The sequence below is a fragment of the Chenopodium album genome, chromosome 27 (genome assembly GCF_948465745.1).
Source record: "Chenopodium album chromosome 27, dcCheAlbu1.1, whole genome shotgun sequence".
Lineage (NCBI taxonomy): Eukaryota > Viridiplantae > Streptophyta > Magnoliopsida > Caryophyllales > Amaranthaceae > Chenopodium > Chenopodium album.
Genome location: NC_137860.1, coordinates 4,748,239 through 4,769,733, shown reverse-complemented (window position 1 = coordinate 4,769,733; position 21,495 = coordinate 4,748,239). Strand labels below are relative to the sequence as shown.

General features: G+C 36.7%; 2 protein-coding genes and 1 long non-coding RNA gene across 3 annotated transcripts; 1 reads left to right on the top strand and 2 right to left on the bottom strand.

Annotated features, from left to right (window-relative positions):
• Positions 1 to 1,065: 1,065 nt before the first annotated feature.
• On the top strand, positions 1,066 to 4,969 carry LOC145621406 (uncharacterized). The gene is made up of 3 exons (XR_014108411.1): positions 1,066 to 1,266; positions 3,366 to 3,889; positions 4,609 to 4,969. It is a non-coding gene; the product is annotated as an uncharacterized LOC145621406 (long non-coding RNA).
• Positions 4,970 to 6,387: 1,418 nt separating this feature from the next.
• On the bottom strand, positions 6,388 to 8,660 carry LOC145619586 (heavy metal-associated isoprenylated plant protein 3-like). The gene is made up of 5 exons (XM_081674299.1): positions 8,652 to 8,660; positions 8,360 to 8,549; positions 7,616 to 7,800; positions 6,826 to 6,913; positions 6,388 to 6,716 (listed from the first exon to the last, which is right to left on the bottom strand). Exons 1-5 carry the CDS (start codon positions 8,658 to 8,660, stop codon positions 6,388 to 6,390), a joined length of 801 nt encoding a protein of 266 aa, XP_081530425.1.
• Positions 8,661 to 15,807: 7,147 nt separating this feature from the next.
• Positions 15,808 to 20,424, bottom strand: LOC145621060 (putative CoA ligase CCL7). Its single transcript, XM_081675793.1, has 6 exons — positions 19,336 to 20,424; positions 18,497 to 18,686; positions 17,711 to 17,856; positions 16,637 to 16,704; positions 16,427 to 16,529; positions 15,808 to 16,282 (listed from the first exon to the last, which is right to left on the bottom strand). The coding sequence occupies exons 1-6, from the start codon at positions 20,335 to 20,337 to the stop codon at positions 16,169 to 16,171; spliced, it is 1,623 nt and encodes a 540-aa protein (XP_081531919.1). The 5' UTR covers positions 20,338 to 20,424; the 3' UTR covers positions 15,808 to 16,168.
• Between the last annotated feature and the right edge of the window lie 1,071 nt (positions 20,425 to 21,495).

The following is a 21,495-nucleotide window of genomic DNA, read 5'->3' as shown; positions in this document are numbered from 1 at the left end:
CATTCACCCAACAAAATATATCAGCATTTTAAAAACCAATTTATCATAATTACAAATTTACAGACATACAACATCCAAATTTACAGCACATATCAAGCAAAAAACTCAGACTACAATAACAGGATCTACATTTAAGGGTAATTACATGAATTTGGACCACATGCAATTCGAGGTTACATGAATTAGGAGCACATGCAATTACATGGACCGGAATTACAATGCAATTAGTCATTAACAAAACCCTAGTTGCTTTCTCTCAGAAAACTCAGAAAAAAAAACCAACACCCACAACAATCGCTTCGTGAAAGTAGCAATTAACACTTACCCCATTCAAAAGCGCCTCCAACGCAGCCGCACAGTCTTCTCCTTCACCTCCTCCATCGTCATCGGGTTCGCAGATGCTCAGACCAAACTCCCCGCCATTGTACCTTTCGAGATCCTCCGTCGTTTCAAGGTACTCCATGACGCAACAATACAACAATAATTGGCGTTTTTTTCCCTTCAAACCTCCATTTCTTCAGTTTTTTTGAGTTCAACAATGGAGGAAAAGCTGCTCACCTTTTTCTAATTTTTTAAAATGACGAACCTTCTAAAGTTCAGTGGGTCTCTCTCTTCCAGGAAGGAAGTACATGTGGGGTTCCTTCATATTATTTTTTTAGTCTGATAAAGGTCCCACACTGTTACACCATTTTACTATTCCGTTCAGATTTTCCCTCCATTTTCACAACCCATTACACTAAAGTTGCATTTTATTTACAACTTTGCCATGTTATGCACTTGCATATACATATCAGACCTCTATTAGTACTAAATCCTCATAAATCATTATTCGTTGTTTTTACCTACGTGGCAAATTTCTTAAATCTCATTCGTCGTTTTTATTAAGGTGGCAAGTGAATTTTTTAATTCTAAAATAAAATAAAATTCTAATTTTTAATTGGTCAAAAATATACCTTTGCTTATGTGGCGCGCCGAATGCTCTCCGAAAATGTCTACTTTATTTATATATATTAGATTATCTTTGTTAGTATAAGTCTCTCGGTGCCTATACATTTTAATTCCTGGCTTTGCCCCCGATAAGAACCGTCCTGATCATACGTGTTTCAAAACGTCATACATTTTCGGAACGTCTCTGAAACGATACGCCGGCGAAAATAGGTGTTCTCGATGCAACAGAGTGTACGACCCTGCACCCTCCCTCTTTATATCTCCTCCATTGAAGCTGCTTCTGAGCTTTCTCTCTCCTCCATTGAAACAGCTTCTGAGGTAAGCTTTATTTAATGTATAAATGCTGAACTTATGAAAGATTGTTACAAACGATTTCGTGGCTGTACCGCTATAATTTTGCTGTTCATATTCTTAAGCGAGAAGAATTTAACGTAAATTTTTTGAGCTTAGTTTGATAATTGAGTCAAATTTGGTTGTTAATGTGTTGCAGGCTCTTGTTTAATGTTTTTTTTAACACTATAATATTAGAGAACTATGAAAATGGAATTCTTCCCTCATTTGTATTGCATTTAATAACAATTGAGATGTTGAGGAAGTAAAGTAGAGCTTTGGAATTGCTACCTATTAAGCTTATAGACCATTTCAATTTTTTTCACTAAACCCTAAATTTGGAACTGCTAGAGGAGTGAAGAGGGTTGATAATGCTAAGTACTCAATTGATGGAAAATCCTTGGATAGTGATGAGTTAACTTTGCACCTGTGGAATTGCGAAATTTGGAAGCTGTTAGGCGGAATTTCAAAGATTGGTAATTTTATAGCATCTTTGAATGAAATTATTGAGCTCAAACCCAATGCTTGATTCTTAGGACCTTTTATAACAAAAGGTAGGAATCGTAGAATTCTCATTTCAACAACCTTAACTGTTTATTGTGTTAGTTTTCAAAAAAAAAAAAAAAAAAAAACTGCTTATTGTGTTGAATTGGAAAGAGTATGACTTAGTTTGGTGAACTTGCTGAACTAATTGGATTATAATCTTATCTGAAAGATGCAAATTGAAATTGCTCCTTTTATTCTTGGTTGTCCCGCCTCCTGCGTGATATAATCAGTTAATCATTCCTATCTGTTTGTATGATTGGATTGAGCTGAAACCCAATGCTTGATGAGAATAATGATATGTACAAGATTGAATTCAATGGCTAAGTCAATGTAGTATATAGGGTGGCTGGTAGTGTCAAATATAAATAGGTGTAAGAGTATAAGATTTGTGATCCACGAATAAATGGGTGTGGAAAGAATTGTTGATTTTGTAAGTAGATTTAAACCAATAATGTTCTTCATAGTGGATTGAAATTTGTGTAATGTTCAGTGGGGCTGCTTGCGTTGGTTTGGGCAACGGAGACCCGAGGGTGCACCGGTTCGAAGAGTGGAAGAGTGGGACCTTGGAGGGCTTTAACGAGAGAGAGAGGGAGACCGAAAATGACTTGGTTGGAAGGAGTTAGGAAGGATGTGAAGTATATGGATTTGCATGAGGATGAAACATTGGACCGTAAGAGATGGAGGAGGAAGATTTATGTCGATGACTACACGGAATAATCAAATTTAGTTCATGTTAGCCGACCCCACTAATGGGATTAAGGCTTTGATTGATTGATTTTCAGTGAGGCTGCTTACATTGGTCTATTTATTTGGATGGATGAATTGAACCAAAGGTCGTTAGGGAATGATTTTAAATAGAACTTGAAGTGTCTACACTCTTCCTTGATTGCATTTGACAATGGAGTAAATATAGATCTAGATGTCACTATGTCAGTTTAATGAACATCTGCAGGGACTAGTACTTGGGTGGTGTAAGAAAAAGGAATACACTATTAGTTGGGCTGACTGGGTTGTGTACTGTAAGGAGCATAATCCCTCTTGGTGCCGGCTATTTACATAAAAAAAAAATAATAATAATAAAAAACACACACACACACACACACACACACACACACACACACACACACACCAAAATGTCCATGTCCAACCTGATTACCGAGTCTAGCTGGGCAGTGGAAAAGTTTCACAAAAGTGGCCGAGTCATGCGCATGGACATGTATATGTGTCCAACCCTAGCACAAGCCCTATTAACATAGCCCATCTCTCTACACACAATACAAATTCTGTAGAATTTGATCCTTAGGACTTCTTACAATAAAAGGTAGGATACTTACATCAACAGCCTTGACTGCTTATTGTGTTGAATTGGAAGGTGTATGACTTGATTTGGTAAAACTCGCTGAACTAATTGGATTATTATCTTATCTAAAAGGTGTAGATTGAAATTACTCCTGTTAATCTTGGTTGTCCTGTGTAATATAATCAGTTAATCACTCCTACCATTTTGTCCTTCATGATTTTCTTCTTCTTTTCTCATCCAGGTATCTACTTTGAAACAAAGAGGCAGATAGTTAAAGAAAATCTAATAGTGTGATAGTATTAGCTCACCTGGACGAACAAAGGATGGCAGCTTTTATGAAAAGATATGTTCTAAAGTTATTTATATCCTTGAAGTACATCACAGCAAATGTAGTAGATAGGAACAATGGGAAGATTTTTGCCTCTGCTTCTACAGTTGAGCATGCTCTCAAAAGCTCACTTGAGTGTGGTCGGTCTTGCAATGCAAAGGCAGCAACAGTTGTGGGAGAAGTTTTGGCAAGGCGTTTAAAGGTTGAAGGTCTCGACCATGGACAAGGAAGAGGGATCCATGTTGATATGAATAAGGAGGTGGAAAAATAAGGCTTTAAAAATCGTACCAAGGTGTGGGCTGTTGTGAACGCACTGAAGGACAATGGTGTCAAGGTCGTACTTGAAGAAAGAGATGATGTCTAAGCAAATTGTTAAAGCTACCTATCTGCTTTAGCTGGGTTAGTTTGGATAGTGATATATCTCCATAGGCTATACTGTGAGTCCCTCTTTCCTTTTATTTGACTTTCATTTTAAAAGTATAATTGGACAATATCAGATGCAGTAATTTAAGCAACTGAAGGAAAAAAAGAATGTAAAAGAGGGATCGTAAAGTCATGGAAATTGTTAGCCACCTTGTAGCCAATATACTCTCTGTAGCCAATATACTCTCCTTTGCTTTCTGGACCCAGCTAGCCCATAGACGAAAACCAAATAACAGAATGATTTTAGCTTAGGGGTATAACGTGTTGTTACCCTGTAAAGTCTAAGCAAGGAAATTTATGTGTCTGTCCATAGTTCATCTATGCTGAGATAATATCATTTGCGTGGTGTTATTTTATGTTGCCTAATAATTTATGGTCGCCTGGTTATCAACTTATTTCAAGGTCTTGTTTGAAATTTAGAATGTAATGGATGTAATATGTCATCATTGATAACTGAAAGTAGATTGCTTATATATGTACACATTGAGACACTATGCAAGTTTTTATTTCATACGAAGTAGTACATGTACACGATTGACTTAACTGTGCCTGCAATAAGAAGGGACTGCCCAAACTATCTTAAAAACAAAAAAAAAAAAAAAAAAAAAAAAAAAAACAAAAACTGAGAGCTTTTTGCCCCTAAATTTTGCAGTGTTAATGCATACAATTTTATTTTATTTATTTATTTATTTATTTATTTTTAATATAAACATCAGATCTATTATATGTGCAGAGAGTCAGAGACATGGAATTAGTGTGGCTTTGCCAACTTCATTTAGGATTTTGCCGAATATGCTGATGAAGAAACGCTGCATTTGTTGGACACTTCCTAAATTGCCATAAAAGTTCCAAGCTGCTTGGTTTAAGACAGACGATAGTGCCTGACTAGTGATAGCCATAATTTCTTCTCACTGTGCGAGTATGATTAGGTTAGATATTACTCAGTTGCTGTAGATAGGAAATTTCTGAAGCATGTTGAACATCACTATAACGGTTGCTTTATTATGTGTTAGTATTCGTAAATGGATGAAGATTTTGATTCGTAATGAGGTGTATTGTGTATATATACAAAAGAGCTCAGAGAGTTCATCATCTGCTTGACATGTCTTCAATGCTAAATTCATTTTCATTCCTGGATTTGTCTTATGAATAAAATGAATGACAACATTGATGAAAATTTCAGCCTGCTGTTTTGACTGCTTCAAATGTTATCTGATTCTCTGATTCCATCAAGTTGGCTGCTTCTCAGCTTCCTTCAAATTGGCTGCTCAAAAATCGGGTCATCTTTATTTTTGGGAAATTAAGCAACTAGCTCATTATTCAATAAAAGGTTCATAGTTAGTTAGTTACATATGGTGAGATTTCCATCGGGACATGTTTTCCCAAACTTACTCAACACCAAAGGAACTAGTTTTGCGAGATGATGGACTATTTAGACTTTTAGCGAATTAGCGTATAATTTTCGAGCTTGAAGTACATTTTTATCGTTCACTACGAAGTATTAGTTGATTAGCTAATATTTTAGATGTTTAATTATTATTATTTTTAATTCTCCCAATTATAGAAAAGAACAATGAATATACTGGTATAAAAATATGAACCAAGTAATAGGGTAACTGCAACATGTACAAATCAGTGTTGTGAGTCTTGTGACTGAGACGCTCAGACTGAATTAGGAGAACGACAATTAATTTGGTTTTGGCCATTTGGGCACCATACCATTTCAAGGTGAATACATTTTTTGTTTGTATTCTCTATTCCTCTGTTTGTCTGCTAGACTGCTACCAATTGTACTTGTGGCTCCTTTTTTTAATTTCTTTTTATTTTACTATTACTAGTTTTTAATACTTTGATTTTTAATCTTGGTCTAATTTTGAACTCACAAACTATTATACGAAATATTTATTTTAAAATACATAAAGAGTATAGAAAATATAAGTGTAAGTTCCACCTTAGAAGAAAATGTAAGAGGAAAAAACTACTCACGCTAAAAACAATTAATTTGGGATAATATGAAAAGAGAAAATGGCATTTAGTTGGAAATGATAGGAGTAGTTTATAACAAGTTTGTCCTATAATATTAAGTATTTCCATTTTTATATATCTTCATGTCTTTCATGATGAAACTTGGCACCTAAGTGATGCACGGCTTTTAATCAAAATGTTAATTTTTCTCAAAAATATTAATAGTAATGGCATAAGAATATTACAACTAATTTGCACATTGATATGTCTAAATTTAACTTTCATTATTTAACATTATAAGAATATTATTATTATGATTAGTTTAAGAATATTATATGTTTTGCATAAGAATATTATTGTATGATTAATTTAACTTTCACCCTCCTAATTCGATGCATAAATATATGAAAATGTCATTATTTACAAACCATCCCAAAATTTCATTATTTACAACACTCGTCAAAGTGTCTTCTGTCTTGACTATCCTTCTCCCAAAAAAGGCCACAAAACCCATCAAACCCGGCCCAAACCCACTACAGCCCATAACTCACATAACTGAGCAGGCGTTCGGGTTCTCATCACTGAAGAACCGGGGAGCCTCGAAGATCTCAAGAACCCGACCCGACCCGTCAACAATCCCGACATAACCCGACCCGTCAACGATGTACTTAAGCTCCTTCTTTTCCCCTCCTCCTCCACCACCACCGCCGCCACCACCGCCGCCGCCTTCTTTCTTCTCCTTGTCCTTCTTGTCGACTACGATCTCCACCGTCTTCTTAAGCTTCTTCTGCAGCTCCTCAGCCATCTTCTTTCCCTCTATCCTTCCTGTCACCTTCACCAAGTCCTTTTCCTTCTCAATGCTCACTTCATGCACACCTGTTTTATTCATCAAACCAATACAAAAAAATTAAAATTGTTAAAAATAACTTAAAAAGTAAATATAATTGTAAATTGTTCACATTCTTGTAGAATTTGATCATTTTACCATTGTACGATCTGATTGTCTTGTACAATTTGTCACCACAGCCGTCACAATGGTACGCCACCTTCAATGTCACCGTTATCACTGGCAGCTGTCATTCATTAATTCACAGAAATTATTAATCTAAATTATACATGAAATTTATATGTTTTGCATAAAAATGAACTTTTTTTTTTTAATTTTAATTGCATAAAAATGAAATATAATTTTGATTATTTGCGTTTAACAGCCGTACAGTACTATTTTCTGAAGCGAATTAGTGTAGGTGTATTTTCTGAAGAACAGAGAAAATGCCAAATAGATAATAAATGCTGTTAGTCTGTTACTTCCATTAAAGATAATTACAGAGTGAGTGTATTATCAGCATTCTCATATCTTATTTTACCCAATTCCTTAGTGTTAAATGTTAATGCTGGAATGCACGATAAAATCATGGGTCGATGAGTGTTATTAATGTTCAATAAATTAAATGTCAAGTATTACTACTTTGGACAGTGGTACATGAATCAGACAAATACCCAAATTAGTCAAGACTACGTTAAACCCCTAAAGCAAACACTTAACAAATGCAGTAAAAATCAACTTTAAGAAAAACAGAGTATGCAAGTAATGAGTAATAATATTAAGTCGGAACCCACAAAACAAACCCGAGTCGATTGGTGTAATTAATGTTCGTTATTCACATTTCCGCTTTTAGCGTCTCAAAGACTCAAACCCAGTTCCTAATTTAATCATTTCTAACCAAATATACCAAGGTAAAATAACATTCATTTATTTATTCATAATTTGATACCTCTTTTGGTTTTTCTTCCTTGTTTTCGTTCTTTTTGTCATTGTTCTTCGAAGGTTGAGGAGAGATGAGTTCAGTCTTCTTCAGAAATTTCTGGCGGAGTTTATCAGTGAGTACAACTGGATCAACTTTGTTTTGGGCCATCACTTTCACCTTGTTCTCCCCTTCAAACTCAACGTTTAGAACACCTGCATTTTCAATTCAATTATTTCCAGATTTTGAACATATTTATTCAATTAATTATAGCATAACGTTTATTTTCTACCTATTTTGACAAATTTCACAACTATTCAGAAATTGTCCAGAAAAAATAAACCAAAAACAGAGGATGAATTACTTTTCCATGTTAGAAATATTTACTCAAGTAAATTCACACTTAAATTGATTTTCTGCTAATTTTATGAGATTTCACAAATAATGGAGAATAAAAAAAACGCAAAAACCAGAAAAGAAATTTGCAGAATGAAATAAATTTAAACATTTAACTATTTTCTACCTATTTTGTCGAAGTTCACATCTATTGAAAATTCTCTTAAAAATAAACAAAAAGTGATTAAAATCAGATGATTAAGAACGAACTCTTACAATTTTTATTTATTTACCTTTTTTTTTTGTCATTATCCTAATTTCAAAGAGAAAATGTTAACTATTTTCTACCAAAAATCTCAATAACAAATACATATTGTACAAAATTCCAGAGAAAAACAAATTTCTAAAAAAAATTGAAAAAAAAAGTAGGAAAATTACCAGGAAAATTGAGAATGAATTTCCGAATCCGTTTGGTGCAACCTTCACAATGTAAATCCATTTTGATTGCAATATTCAGATGACCACTGCAGCAGCTTCCGCCACCACCACCGACATTGTCGTCCTTCTTCTCTCCTTCTTCTGCACCACCTCCTCCACCTGCACCTCCACCACCTCCTCTGTTTTTTTTCTGTAAATAAATTTCGAAATGAGAAAACATGGTAAGTCATGAGAAATAACGAAGAGAGAGAAATAGAAAGAAGAGAGAGAAAGAGAAAGAGGAGAGATAAACCTTCGCCATTGATGAGTTTTTGCAGAGCTTGAGAAATTGCAGAGAGAAAATGAGGGGGAGAATGAAAGTGGAAGAGGGTATTTATAGGAGGCCGGGGGTGTAGTGTTGTTGTAATAATGAGGGTGATATTTTTGTGATTTATTTCTGAATTTGTACCAACAAAATAAAATTAAAAAAGGAAAGAAATTTGATTTGATGTGGTGTGTACTGTGGTATGTGTGTCAAGAATGTGAATCCTTAGTCAGTGTATTACGTATAAGGGTATATTTATACAACCTAGGATCGGGCTAAAACATAAGCCCAATATAAGCTAAATACATAAGCCTAGCTCAACACCCCCCCTCAAGTTGGAGCATGCAAATCACAAATGCCCAACTTGCCAAGTAAATACAAAAATTGTTGCTTGCTTAATGCCTTAGTGAAGATGTCCGCTAGTTGGTCCGTGGTCTGCACATATGATGGTCGAATTATCCCATCCTGAATTGCATCCCGAACATAATGACAATCAACCTCAATATGCTTAGTACGTTCGTGAAAGACCGGATTCTGCGCAATATACAACGCAGACTGACTGTCACAAAATAAACTCATCGCTTGCGGATGTGAAACTCCCAAACTATCAAGAAGACCCTTCAACCACTTCAACTCATCAGTGGCCTTAGACATCGTACGGTACTCAGATTCTGCAGAAGATTTAGCAACAGTATCCTGCTTCTTAGTTTTCCAAGAAATAGGAGAATTCCCAAGGAACATCAAATAACCTGTAATCGAACGTCTCGTAAGAGGGCAACTAGCCCAATCTGCATCACACCAACCTGTCAATTGCAAGTCACAATCTGACCTCAAAAGAATACCCTGGCCCGGGCAACCCTTCAAATAGCGCACGGTACGAAGAGCTGCCTCCCAATGATCTTGACGAGGTTGATGCATAAATTGAGACAAAATATGGACCGTGTATGCCAAATCTGGTCTAGTGAAAGACAAATAGATCAAACGACCTACAAGCCGCCGATACATTTCGGGGTCCGCAATAGGTAGTGCCTCTGATTTTGCCAGAGTGTGGTTCTGCTCAATTGGAGTACCTGCCGGGCGTGCCCCTAACAAACCAGACTCTGCAATAATATCAAGTGTATATTTCCGTTGGCACAGAAATATGCCTTCCGGACTACGAGCAACCTCAATACCAAGGAAGTATTTCAACACACCCAAATCTTTCATATGAAAACAGTCACTCAAATATGCCTTGAAATCAGAAATCACAGAAGCCGAATTGCCAGAAATCAATAAGTCATCAACATACACCAGAACACTAAGATGGACATTCCCTTGATTCAGAGTAAACAGAGAATAATCAGAATATGACTGTTTAAAGCCATACCTTTTGAGTGACCCTGCAAGTTTGGCAAACCAACAGCGGGGTGCCTGACGAAGACCATAAAGCGATTTCTGAAGACGAAAAACTATTCCTGGTTTGCTACCATGAAACCCAGGAGGTGGCTTCATATAAACCTCCTCATCAAGATCACCATGAAGAAAGGCATTATGAACATCCATTTGATGCAATTCCCAATTTTTCGCAGCCGCAACCGCTAAGAAAGTTCGAACTGTAACCATTTTAGCCACAGGAGCAAACGTCTCATTATAATCAATGCCCTCAACTTGATGATTGCCAAATATGACCAGACGAGCCTTTAATCGTTCAACTGTACCATCAGAATTGTACTTGATTTTATAGACCCATCTGCAACCAAGAGCCGTCTTCCCCGGAGGTAATTGAGCCATCACCCATGTCTGATTGTCTTCCAATGCTGCAATCTCCTTCTGCATTGCTTCTCTCCACCCTGCATCTTTCATAGCCTCTTTGAAATTACGAGGCTCAGTCCCTGCAAATACAGCTGCAAGAAATATACGGTGTCGCAGGGAAAAATTTTCACAATTCACATAATGTGCTATAGGATAAGGAGTACCTGAGGAGCATGGAGAAAGTGAACTAGGAGGACTCGTCGCTTGTACAGTATGTGCCACATAATCTTGATGCCAACCCGGTGCACGTCGTACACGAACCCCACGACCAACATCAAGAACATTTTCATCACCCTCACCTACGTCGCTAGCAGCTGCCCCAATGTCAAGGGTGCTGCCAGCACTGCTGTCCCGGGCTGCTGCTGCTCTGTCGTCCACCGCAGAGGCAGCGCTGCTGCTGGCCAAAGCAGCCCCTGCCGCAGGCTGGCTGCGGTCACTGCCAGCTGCCGCAGGTGGGCTGCGGACTGCACTGCCAGGGGCAGCAGCAGCAGTCTCGGCAGTGGGCTCTGGATGCAGCTCTCGGCTCCCTTCACTCACCTCCAAAACCGCCTCCAAATCATCCAAAAAATCAATATCGACCCCCACATTATCCACATCCATATTATGCATGTCCACATTATTTTCGGAGCCATTAATCAAGTTCTTTTCACTAGCAAAAGGGAATTCATTCTCAAAAAATTTCACATCACGAGACACAAAAATCTCCCCCGTTTCAAGGTCATACAATTTCCACCCCTTTTTACCGTGAGGGTAGCCTAGAAAAACACACTTTCGACTTCTAGGTGCAAATTTATCTCCCTTGGATTTTTGGTTATGGGCAAAACAAAGAGAACCAAAAACACGCAACTCATCAAAGCTAGGCTCTTTATCAAATAAAATTTCATATGGAGTTTTGTTTTGTAGTAACCGAGAGGGTGTACGATTAATCAAATATACCGCCCCAAGAACACACTCACCCCAAAAACCAATAGGTAAATTCCCTTGAAACATCAAAGCACGAGCCACATTCAATATATGTTGATGTTTTCTTTCAACACGGCCATTTTGTTGGGGTGTCCCAACACATGAAGTTTGAAAAATAATGCCATGTTCATTGAAATACGGAAGCATACAATTGAATTCAGTTCCATTATCACTCCTCACCAATTTGACGGTCGTTTCAAATTGACGCTCAATCATAGCAAAAAATGATAAAAATGCGGAATAAACTTCAGTTTTGGAATTCAACAAATAAACCCAAACACCTCTTGAAAAATCATCAACTAATGTCAAAAAATAATGTGCACCACAAGTAGACGGAGTTTTATACGACCCCCATAAATCACAATGAATTAACTCAAAAATTCTACTAGCCTTGCTATCACTATTAGGAAAATTATCCCTAGACTGCTTAGCTTGAGGACACACATCACAAGCTTTATTTAAATGTTTCATAGTAGTACTATTACTAACAGCAGGAACTAACTTGACAACTTTGTCTGACGGATGCCCAAGTCGCCGATGCCATAACTCGAACACAGACAGCCCCGGAACTTGCACCACACATACTGTAGGAATTCGCCGAAAGTAATAGAGTCCGTCCTTCCGTTCACCGGCTCCAATCAGGCTCCCCGAATGTAGGTCCTGTATAGCACATAAAGAATTAGTGAAACGAACAAAACATTGAGAATCATCAATCATTTTTGACACCGATATTAAATTGCATTTTAATTTTGGAACAAATAAAACATGCTCCAATATTAAATCATCGCTCAACCAAACTCGACCCTCTTTCAAGGCCACGGCTTGGTCTCCATTAGGCAAGCCCACGGGACACGCTGCAATTGAACACACATCCAACAAGCACGATTCATCCCCGGTTACATGATGAGAAGCCCCCGTATCTATAATCCAAGAACCCGGCACACACTCACCTTGCATTCGCTCTTGTTGATTGTGAACCATATTTAGCAAAACCTGAACATCGGAAGGCTTGAGATCGGCCAAAGACACACCGGCAGAAGCTTGAGGAGTTCCTGTGATGTTGTTAGCACGAGCAGCAGGGGCAGCAGGTGTGTGCTTCGGTGCAGGGGCAGCAGCAGCAGACTTCGGCAGTGAGGCAGGGGCAGGGGCAGGGGCTCTGTCTCGCCCTTTTCCTTTCCCTTTGAGCTCGAACCACCATTCGGGGTAGCCATGGAGGTCAAAGCATCCTTCCACATCATGTCCCGATTTTTTACAGTGAGTGCAATATAATTTTGATCGATCTGGACGATCAAAATTACCTTTCCCACGCATAGAAGGCACAGCAAAAACATGAGCCTCCTTCGATTTCTCGGCTTTTCCTTTTGCAATGCCACGGGATTCCTCCTCTTGGAGGAAAGCTTGATAAGCACGGTTCAAATCAGCAGGGGGTTGTTGAGAAAGCAAGTTCGTCCTCACCACCGCATATAAGTCATCATCAATACCAATCAGAAATTGGTGCAAAATTTCTTCATCTCGATCCTTAGCAAACTTGCCAGCCACATTACACGTGCAAAGTCCACACTCGCAGCCATGGAGGGGCTTGATTCGCGTGAGTTCATCAAATAACCCCATCAATTTCGTGTAATATGCTTCAACAGTCATACCCTTTTGTTGCTTGCAATCGGTGATGCTAGTCCGCAATTGTTGCAAACGAGGTCCATTCGAAACACAATAGCGTGCCTCTAAATAATCCCATAGGCGCTTCACCTCCTCAAAGTAAGGGATCGATGCCGCAACCTTAGTGTCCATAGACCGCAATAACCAGGAGACTAGCATCGAATTGACCGTCTCCCAATCAAGCAGCTTCTTCTTCTCTGTAGGTTTGGTGATGGTTCCATCAACAAACACAAATTTCCTCCTAGATCGAAGAGATAGTGTAATCGCCCTCGACCATGCCAAGTAGTTATCACCTGTGAAGATGACGTGTGTAATCAAATTACCCGGTTGATCACCGGAGCCAAGGTAAAACGGAGAAGCAGGATCAATCTTTCCGGCCTCCATTGTTGATGATTAAGCGTTGGAAAAAAAAAATCAGTGTTTTAGGGTTTAGAGTTTTAGGCCTGATACCATGTCAAGAATGTGAATCCTTAGTCAGTGTATTACGTATAAGGGTATATTTATACAACCTAGGATCGGGCTAAAACATAAGCCCAATATAAGCTAAATACATAAGCCTAGCTCAACAATGTGGGTTTGTGGTGGTGTAGTAGAGGGCATAGAGGAGTGTGTTTTCCACACTGCACTGTCATTAATGGGGAGGGAGAGCAGACTGCAGAGGAGAGAGAATTGTACGATATGTGTGCTGTGTTTTTTTGGCTTCACTTGACTTAAGCCCCAAGTTTTAGGAGGGAATAAGTAGGGTACCATCCCACGGCTACATTTGGATTCGAGTCGAGTCGAGTCGTGTACCTATGGTGGGTGAGTTTGTAATGGGGCATGAGTTTGAGAGTCGAGACCCTTCTTAAACTGTATCAAGTCTCTTATTATTTTGATCAGCCTAGTATTAATATTTTCTTTATTTGATACGTATCATTTGTTATATTATGTATTTATGTATATTCTTTGTTTTTGAAAATTTGTAACACTTAAAAATGACCCATATGGCCATATATAGTACTAGTATAAGAAATGAAGAGAGAGAAGGTTTCACTTATTTTGTATTACTGCTCCCATCTGCTTTATGAATGTTTGTTTTATTTATTTTATTTATTTATTTATTTATTTTTTTGGTATTTTAGTTGGTAAAGCTTACTAAATATACAAGTGCTCCAATTTTAAGAAAAGAGGGGAGGCATGTTGCAATAAATATATACTTTATATAATTTTAAAATCAAACTCAAATTTGTTACTTTAATTTAACAATGACATTGATAATTATAGGTAAATACTCTAGGTAAAGATTATTGAATAACATAGAATCCAACTTGCTCAGATTATGACGTATATAAAGTTGTGTTGTTTAAACATAAACTTGAAATGAACTTTTACAACCTAATGCGCACTATACACCCAACAATATACTTCAATTCATATATATGTAGCATGCATAAAATTGATGTGAAGTCATGAATTCACTACTTAAACGGTTAAACCTATAACCTCTAAGAAAGTCATGCATTTCTTTTCAATAATTATTCTACTACTTAGAATTTCGATCCTAGTTTTCTCCTTCCATTAATTATCATTGTGTATTTATGACTGCAATATGTGAAGCTTAAATCACCTAAATGGTTCATTGGCCAAAATTATTCTTTATGGCTTAGCTATACTCTTAAACCCTCAAATTGCAATTAAGTATAAAAGATTATTGAACAAATAAGTGACAAAGTAATCAACCCCTTCAAAGTTCAAACCAAGCATACTAGTCGATACAAAGGCCAGAGTTTTTGCCGGAAACTCTCAAAGTTTAGGGCCTGTTCTAATTTACTGAACTGAATGTTTTATGAGAGGAGGAAATTAGGAACTTAACTGAACTGAAAATAAGCTGAAGAGAACAGATCCTTAGTGTAGATGTTAAGCGAATATGATCTTTTAATTGTGCTTGCAATTAGCCATGCCCTACTACTCCGCCGATGATATCAAAGCTGTACATTGCAATTAGCCATGCCCTACTGCTCTGCCGATGATATCAAAGCTGTACATACAGTCATGAACTCATTGCCAAATTAAACATAGCCTCTATGATGGACATAATTTGTGTGTTTTGCTCAGCAAGTGTTCTGCCTCCATGTCAACATGTTATTCTACTTATAAGTTACAAACGCTACAATGTCACATTTGAAGAGCCTTCATGATCTTCCATGGGTTCATCTAAATTCTTTTTTTGCCGGTGAACATCGTTGCCCTCCTACAAGCTAATAATAAAGATCAGTTCATCTCACAAGTTGTCTGTCTATAGTGTTCATTATAAAGGCCAGCCTGTTCGACTTTTTGAAGTACCATAGAGCTACAAGCAAGGTGCTATTTAAGACCTACTTGATGCCCTCTTTTTGTCTATCTTGACCAATTGAATCAGACCTTTCAGCACTTACAGGGGACTATTCCAAGGCATCATCATCTCTCTCAAAAGTTCGGGGAATGAAGATGTTCACTTATACCCTAAGGATATTTGAACATGTGACCTATCATAACATACTCTCAATCTTAACCACTAGGCCTAGACTTAATCGGTAACAACCTGGAGGAGATATAACATAATCAAGCCTTCGCTTCTAATGTGTGAATTACTTGCTTGGTAATCCCAATACAAGTTCGATTCATATCTTTCTATTTATAAAATCCTTCTCTTTGCTTCATAAATTCACAAATAATCCCACTAACTCACAACAAAGAAAAGGAAAGCCACAAGAAATTGAGAAAATTGGGGCCTATATATTTAACAACACCGTAATAGGAATGAACAACTTTCAGCATACACAATTTGTGAGCAGATTGTAGAGGATAGACATTGGAAACATGTTCTTTATTCTTGGTCAACAGATTACATACAAGGAAGTTGACTGTTTATTTCCTTAAAAGAAAAGAATTTATAGAGCAAATATACAATATCAATGACGATGTTTACAGCTTTAGGTAACCTGACCATTATCTGAATGTATATGTTTGTTTACTAGTAATCTATAATTGTAATGTTGCCTTCTTGTTTCAGCTAAAACATGAACTGCATCCCGTAGAACAAGAAAGTTGAGATGCAGCAAAATGGATTTACAGCTTCATAACTTGGATCGTGATTTTTCAACAAGCTCTCGTCTGAGAAGCTTTCCTGAAGCTGACTTTGGGATGGCACTTAAAAATGTTACTTTCCTTAATCTCTTGTAAGGTGCAACCTGTAGAATTAGAGAATAATTGACAAATATATCCATAAGATTGTACTCAAGTTGTTTCTAACAATCCTAGACAGACCACACCCTCTCTGATAAGGAATTATGTAAACAGATTTGAGAAAAACAAGTGCTCATTTCGTTATCTACCTGATCCGCGACAAACTTCTTGACATCTTCTTCCTGTAAGGAACTATTGGGTGATCGAACCACATACGCAATAGGAACTTCGCCAGCTTCATCATCAGGAAATCTAATAATCATAAAAGCATAGATTGTCAATAAATTAAACAGGTGACCTAAAGCCTAAGCTCTAAAAAGGGTGTATGAGGGACAGGGTGCTTAGTTATAGAAGCTTACGGGATGACAGCAGCATCTAGTACTTCAGGATGTGAAAGAAGAACTGCTTCAAGTTCTGCTGGTGCAACCTAATTGTAATAAACAAGGAAAACATACTCTATGTCAATTATTTTAAATATAATTTGAAGCTTTCATTGAGCCGAACATGTCTTTCAGAAAACAACCTTGGGTAAATATGAGCAATAACTAAATCTGCTTTTTTTTTTTTTTCCTAATTGATGTTTAACCTTACGAAATATTATTAGCCCCTCTTGGCTCTCTAAGGGTATGAGGTATTTGTTTCAACTTGTTTTAATACTGCAGGAATCAGTAGATCTCTCCAGAATGCGGTCTAAAGGAGAAACATTTCTTGAAACAAAGATCAAACAGATTAAAGCTACATATAAACAGATAAGAGCTTTGAGCTCTTGACCACATAATCATGATTTGAAGGAATTTGTTTACTTTTTTTTTTCTTTTTAGGCCTGCAACAGAATGCTTCATGACTAATGTATTCTAAGAGCCAAGAACATCTGCATGATTTGTATATATTATTATTCGCCTACTAGGGAAGATAAAATATCTACTTTGATCAGTACACCTTCTTCCTATGACACTGTTTAAGTTAACAGGACCGTCCACAGAAGAGATAGTCAAAATATAAGATTGCAAGGTATTTACTTCTGATATATACTGGAGTGTTCTACAAATATTTGGGTGTTTTTGCATGGATGATCATAAATAAAACGAGGAAATTGCATAACTATAAGGCTTCCCATTGTCACTAGCGCTTAGAAACATTAGTGATGTGTGTCTTTCAATAATAACTTAATATGTATAAAACGAGGGAAATGCAGTAGGTAATTAATTTCACCAAAGGTTGTTTTAGTACCTATTTTATCCAATTGTCCAGGCAAAAGACACAAGAATGGTTATGCGATAACAATTACAATAATACACTCTGGTCTCTGGAAATACATATTTTGTATTTTTAGTTATCCTCTGATCTTCTAGGGAAACAATCACAGAAATAAGATATGAATGCAACATAATAATATGCAAATAATTCAGATAGGATCATAAAAGAATCAATACCTGAAAACCCTTGTATTTGATGAGCTCTTTCAGTCTGTCAACCACATAAAGTTGCCCGTCCTCATCGAAGTACCCAAGATCTCCTGTATGTACCCAGCCTTGATTATCAATAGTTGACTTGGTAGCTTCTGGATTATTTAAGTAACCTGCACATTGAAAGTATATCAAATACTTTATCAAGTTGGTCACCTATAGCCAAATTAGAAAGCACAGTAACATTGTTTAACCAAAAGGGCAATTTATTTAATCGGAAGAAGTAACTGAGACCAGAGACGTTTTTATTGCATCATTATTGATGCAATTGCAACCAGGTGAAATAAAAAATTTAAAAAAAAATAGTAAAAGTATACTTTATCCACCACTGCACTTTTCTTTTGAAAAAGTTGGTTAAAAAATCCAGCACATCTTAAGCTTTGCTTCTTTCAATTCTTTGACCTTAAGTGTACATTGTGATGTTTAAGCAATTAAAGATGCATGTAAAGCTTTTCAAGCAGAAGGCCTAGACTATGAATATGCTTTTATTCTTTTGGAAAAATGCTGGTTCAAAAAGATTAGAATGTTCTGTTATCAAAGTAAAAGGTTCCAGAATTTAAGCACACAATTCTGCGGACCTACCATTTCAAGTTTTCATATCATAGACATGATAGTTACTTTCCTAGGATTAAACAAAAAGATCAGGAGTAAAAATGCTATGAGGACAAAGAATCTTATGAGGACAAAGTACACAAAAGTTTGCCTTTCCAAAGGGAAAACATTTAACACATGCAGCACAGAACTAACAATCACCTTTCATCATATTAGGCCCTCGGACCCATATTTCACCCAGTTGCTTCGGAGGAAGAGGCTTCAATGTATCTACATCAATTATCTGAGCTTCAACACTTGGAGCCAACATTCCAGTAGAACCAGAATGTCGACCACCTAGTCTTGGGTGTTCTACAGAAATAATGCCACATGTTTCTGTCATACCATACCCCTGAAAGTATAATGTAACACTGCATCAGAGAAGCCGCTCTGCCAATTTTATCAAGTAGAAATAACAATGATCTCTAAAAACCCAGCAGACACTAATTATGACACGTAATGAAAATACATCGATAAAGTATTACTAGACAATTCCATCAACAGTTAACAAGCTGAAATAGATACCTCCAATTCCAAATTTCAAGTCAAACATAGCCATAATATTTCTCCATCAAATATGAACTTTGTTTATGAACGAACAGGGCAACATAATATGCTAACAGGAAATTATCCAGGGATATAACGGAATACCCAACCCAAAAAATCAATAATCCGACAATACAAAGAAACTGTTTCCAAGAAAACCAGAGTCAAAACAATTTTTTGAAATCATAGGTTCTGAGTTGTTTATATTGTTGTAAGGAAAATAAACAAATTATTAAAGGAATAAAATAATAAGGGTTGTTAAACAAATAATAGTTCTGTTTTAGGAGAGTATTTAAAAGTAATAGCCTCCCCATTCACACCTCTACTCAGGCCATTAAAAAACATGTGCAGGCAATTTAGAACTGTTAATTAAACATGTTTATCATGTGAAATAAAACATCATAAACAATTGCATAAATATGATCAAAGGGAAATTAATTTCTAAGAAATTATACCTGCATTATTGCAGCCTGAGGCACAACTTTAGAACACTCCTGCATCATCTCCTTCCCCAAAGGCGCGGCCCCGGAACCAATCTGCTTCAAAGATGACAGATCATACTTCTTAACAGCACTATGCTTAGCCAATGCAAGCACAATAGGTGGAACAATCCACAATTTAGTAACCTTATACTTCTCAATAGCTTTCAACATCAACTCGAAATCGAATTTCGCCATACTAACAACAGCATTACCCATCTGCAACTGACCATACAAAACCACAGACAGTCCAAACACATGAAACATTGGGATCACACACAAGAACACTTCATCGAATTCGCCCTCGAGTTCTTGATCACTTGATACCATCAATGCTGCAGCAATGAAATTCCCATGAGTTAGTATCACACCTTTACTAACACCAGTAGTACCAGATGAATACAAGAGTGCAGCAGTGTCACTTTGTTTAATCACAACCTTTGGAAAATCTACAGCAGACCCATTAACCAAATCATTGAAATAAACAACTTTAGAACTTGAATTCAAAACCCCATTATCCTTAGACCCTAAAATCAAAGCAGGCAAATTAAAACCCTTAAGTTTATCCCAAAATTCAGGGACTGTTACAACCAATTTGGGTTTACAATCATCAATCTGTTTCTTAATCTCTGAAACAGTATAAATAGGATTCACAGTAGTAGCAACTGCACCAATTGCAACAATACCCAGAAAAATTACAGGGTAATAAATTGAATTTGGAGCAAGAATTAGAACAGCTTGCCCTTTTTTAATACCCAGTTGAGTTAATCCATGAGAAACCTTAGAAACTATGGATTTCAACTGGGAAAAATTCAAGGTTTCCCCAGAATCAGAATCAATCAAAGCAGGTTTTTCAGAGACACAAGAAATATTTCTGAAAAGAAATGAAACCATGCTAAGATTTGGATTTTTGGGTATGATTGTTTGTGGTCTTAATGATCTGTAAACACCATCTCTGCCATAACCAGAACGCTCCATTGCTTGAGTTTTTTGGCGATGGAGGAGAGAGAAAATCTAGGAAAAAAGGATGGGATTGGAAGAAAGATTCAAGATTTGGGTGAAAATGACAAGTTTAGGAAATTGAAATGTAGACATGTAGTGGATATTCAATAATTCATGGAGTTTTGGACGATAGTCAGTCACAATGTTAGGGACAGGGAAATTGATGTACACCTTAAAATTGGCCAGTTAGGAAGGATGGGAGACCACGTAACGCCAAATATTAATGAAATGGCGTGCCGTGGTGACGTGGCCTAATTGGTAAGATTTTTACCGTGTCAATTTGAATGTTCGGATCAGAATTATTTTTAACCTTAAATGTTCGGATCGGAATTAATTTTAAACTTGAATCATATTAAATTATTGTGTTCATACGTGTCGAAATTTAAATTGGATATTTTACGAGTTGATTTCGGATCAGGTCAATTGAGTTAAATTTTAACACCATTACAAATTTGGTTTCGTCAAACCAATTGTTTTAAGTTTTGGGGTGCTTAGAGAAAGTGTGAAACTGAAACTTGTTAGATTTTATAAAATTCTTTAAATGAGAGTGTATTTTATTAATCAAAGATATTAAGGTTACGGTATGACTTGTTCTAATTGCGTTATAATAAAAGAAAAAATATTTAATTTAAAATAATCTTAAGAATATGAAAAAAAAAATCTTATAATATTCTTTCACACTCTAATCGTCGTAGCAGAAGGAGGTTGTATATTAAAATTGGATTTGAAATTCAAAAGTAGGCTTCAAGGTAAGCTCTTAGTAAAAATATTGAGAAATTGATACTGCATGAGAATAGCTGAACAAGGATCCAAATCCATCCTAAAGCAACAAGTTTTGTAGATTGGTATTGAACCAGGTTCTATAAAGATAAATTGTACTAACATTGTTACAATATGCTCATGTAGCTTGCCAAAGAGGACAATGTTGCTCAAGTAAAGGCTTGCAAAGCTAACAACTCCTTAGAGACAACATTTTTGATGTCCAAATTTTCCACTTCTACACTTAACCTACATAGGGTAGTCTGACGCTTAGATGGTCAGGAAATAAGATTGTATCCAAGGATTCAAGGAAACAACAATATCTTGAAGTCTCTTGAAGTCGAAAGGCAAGTGTTCAGACAATCACCCCAATAT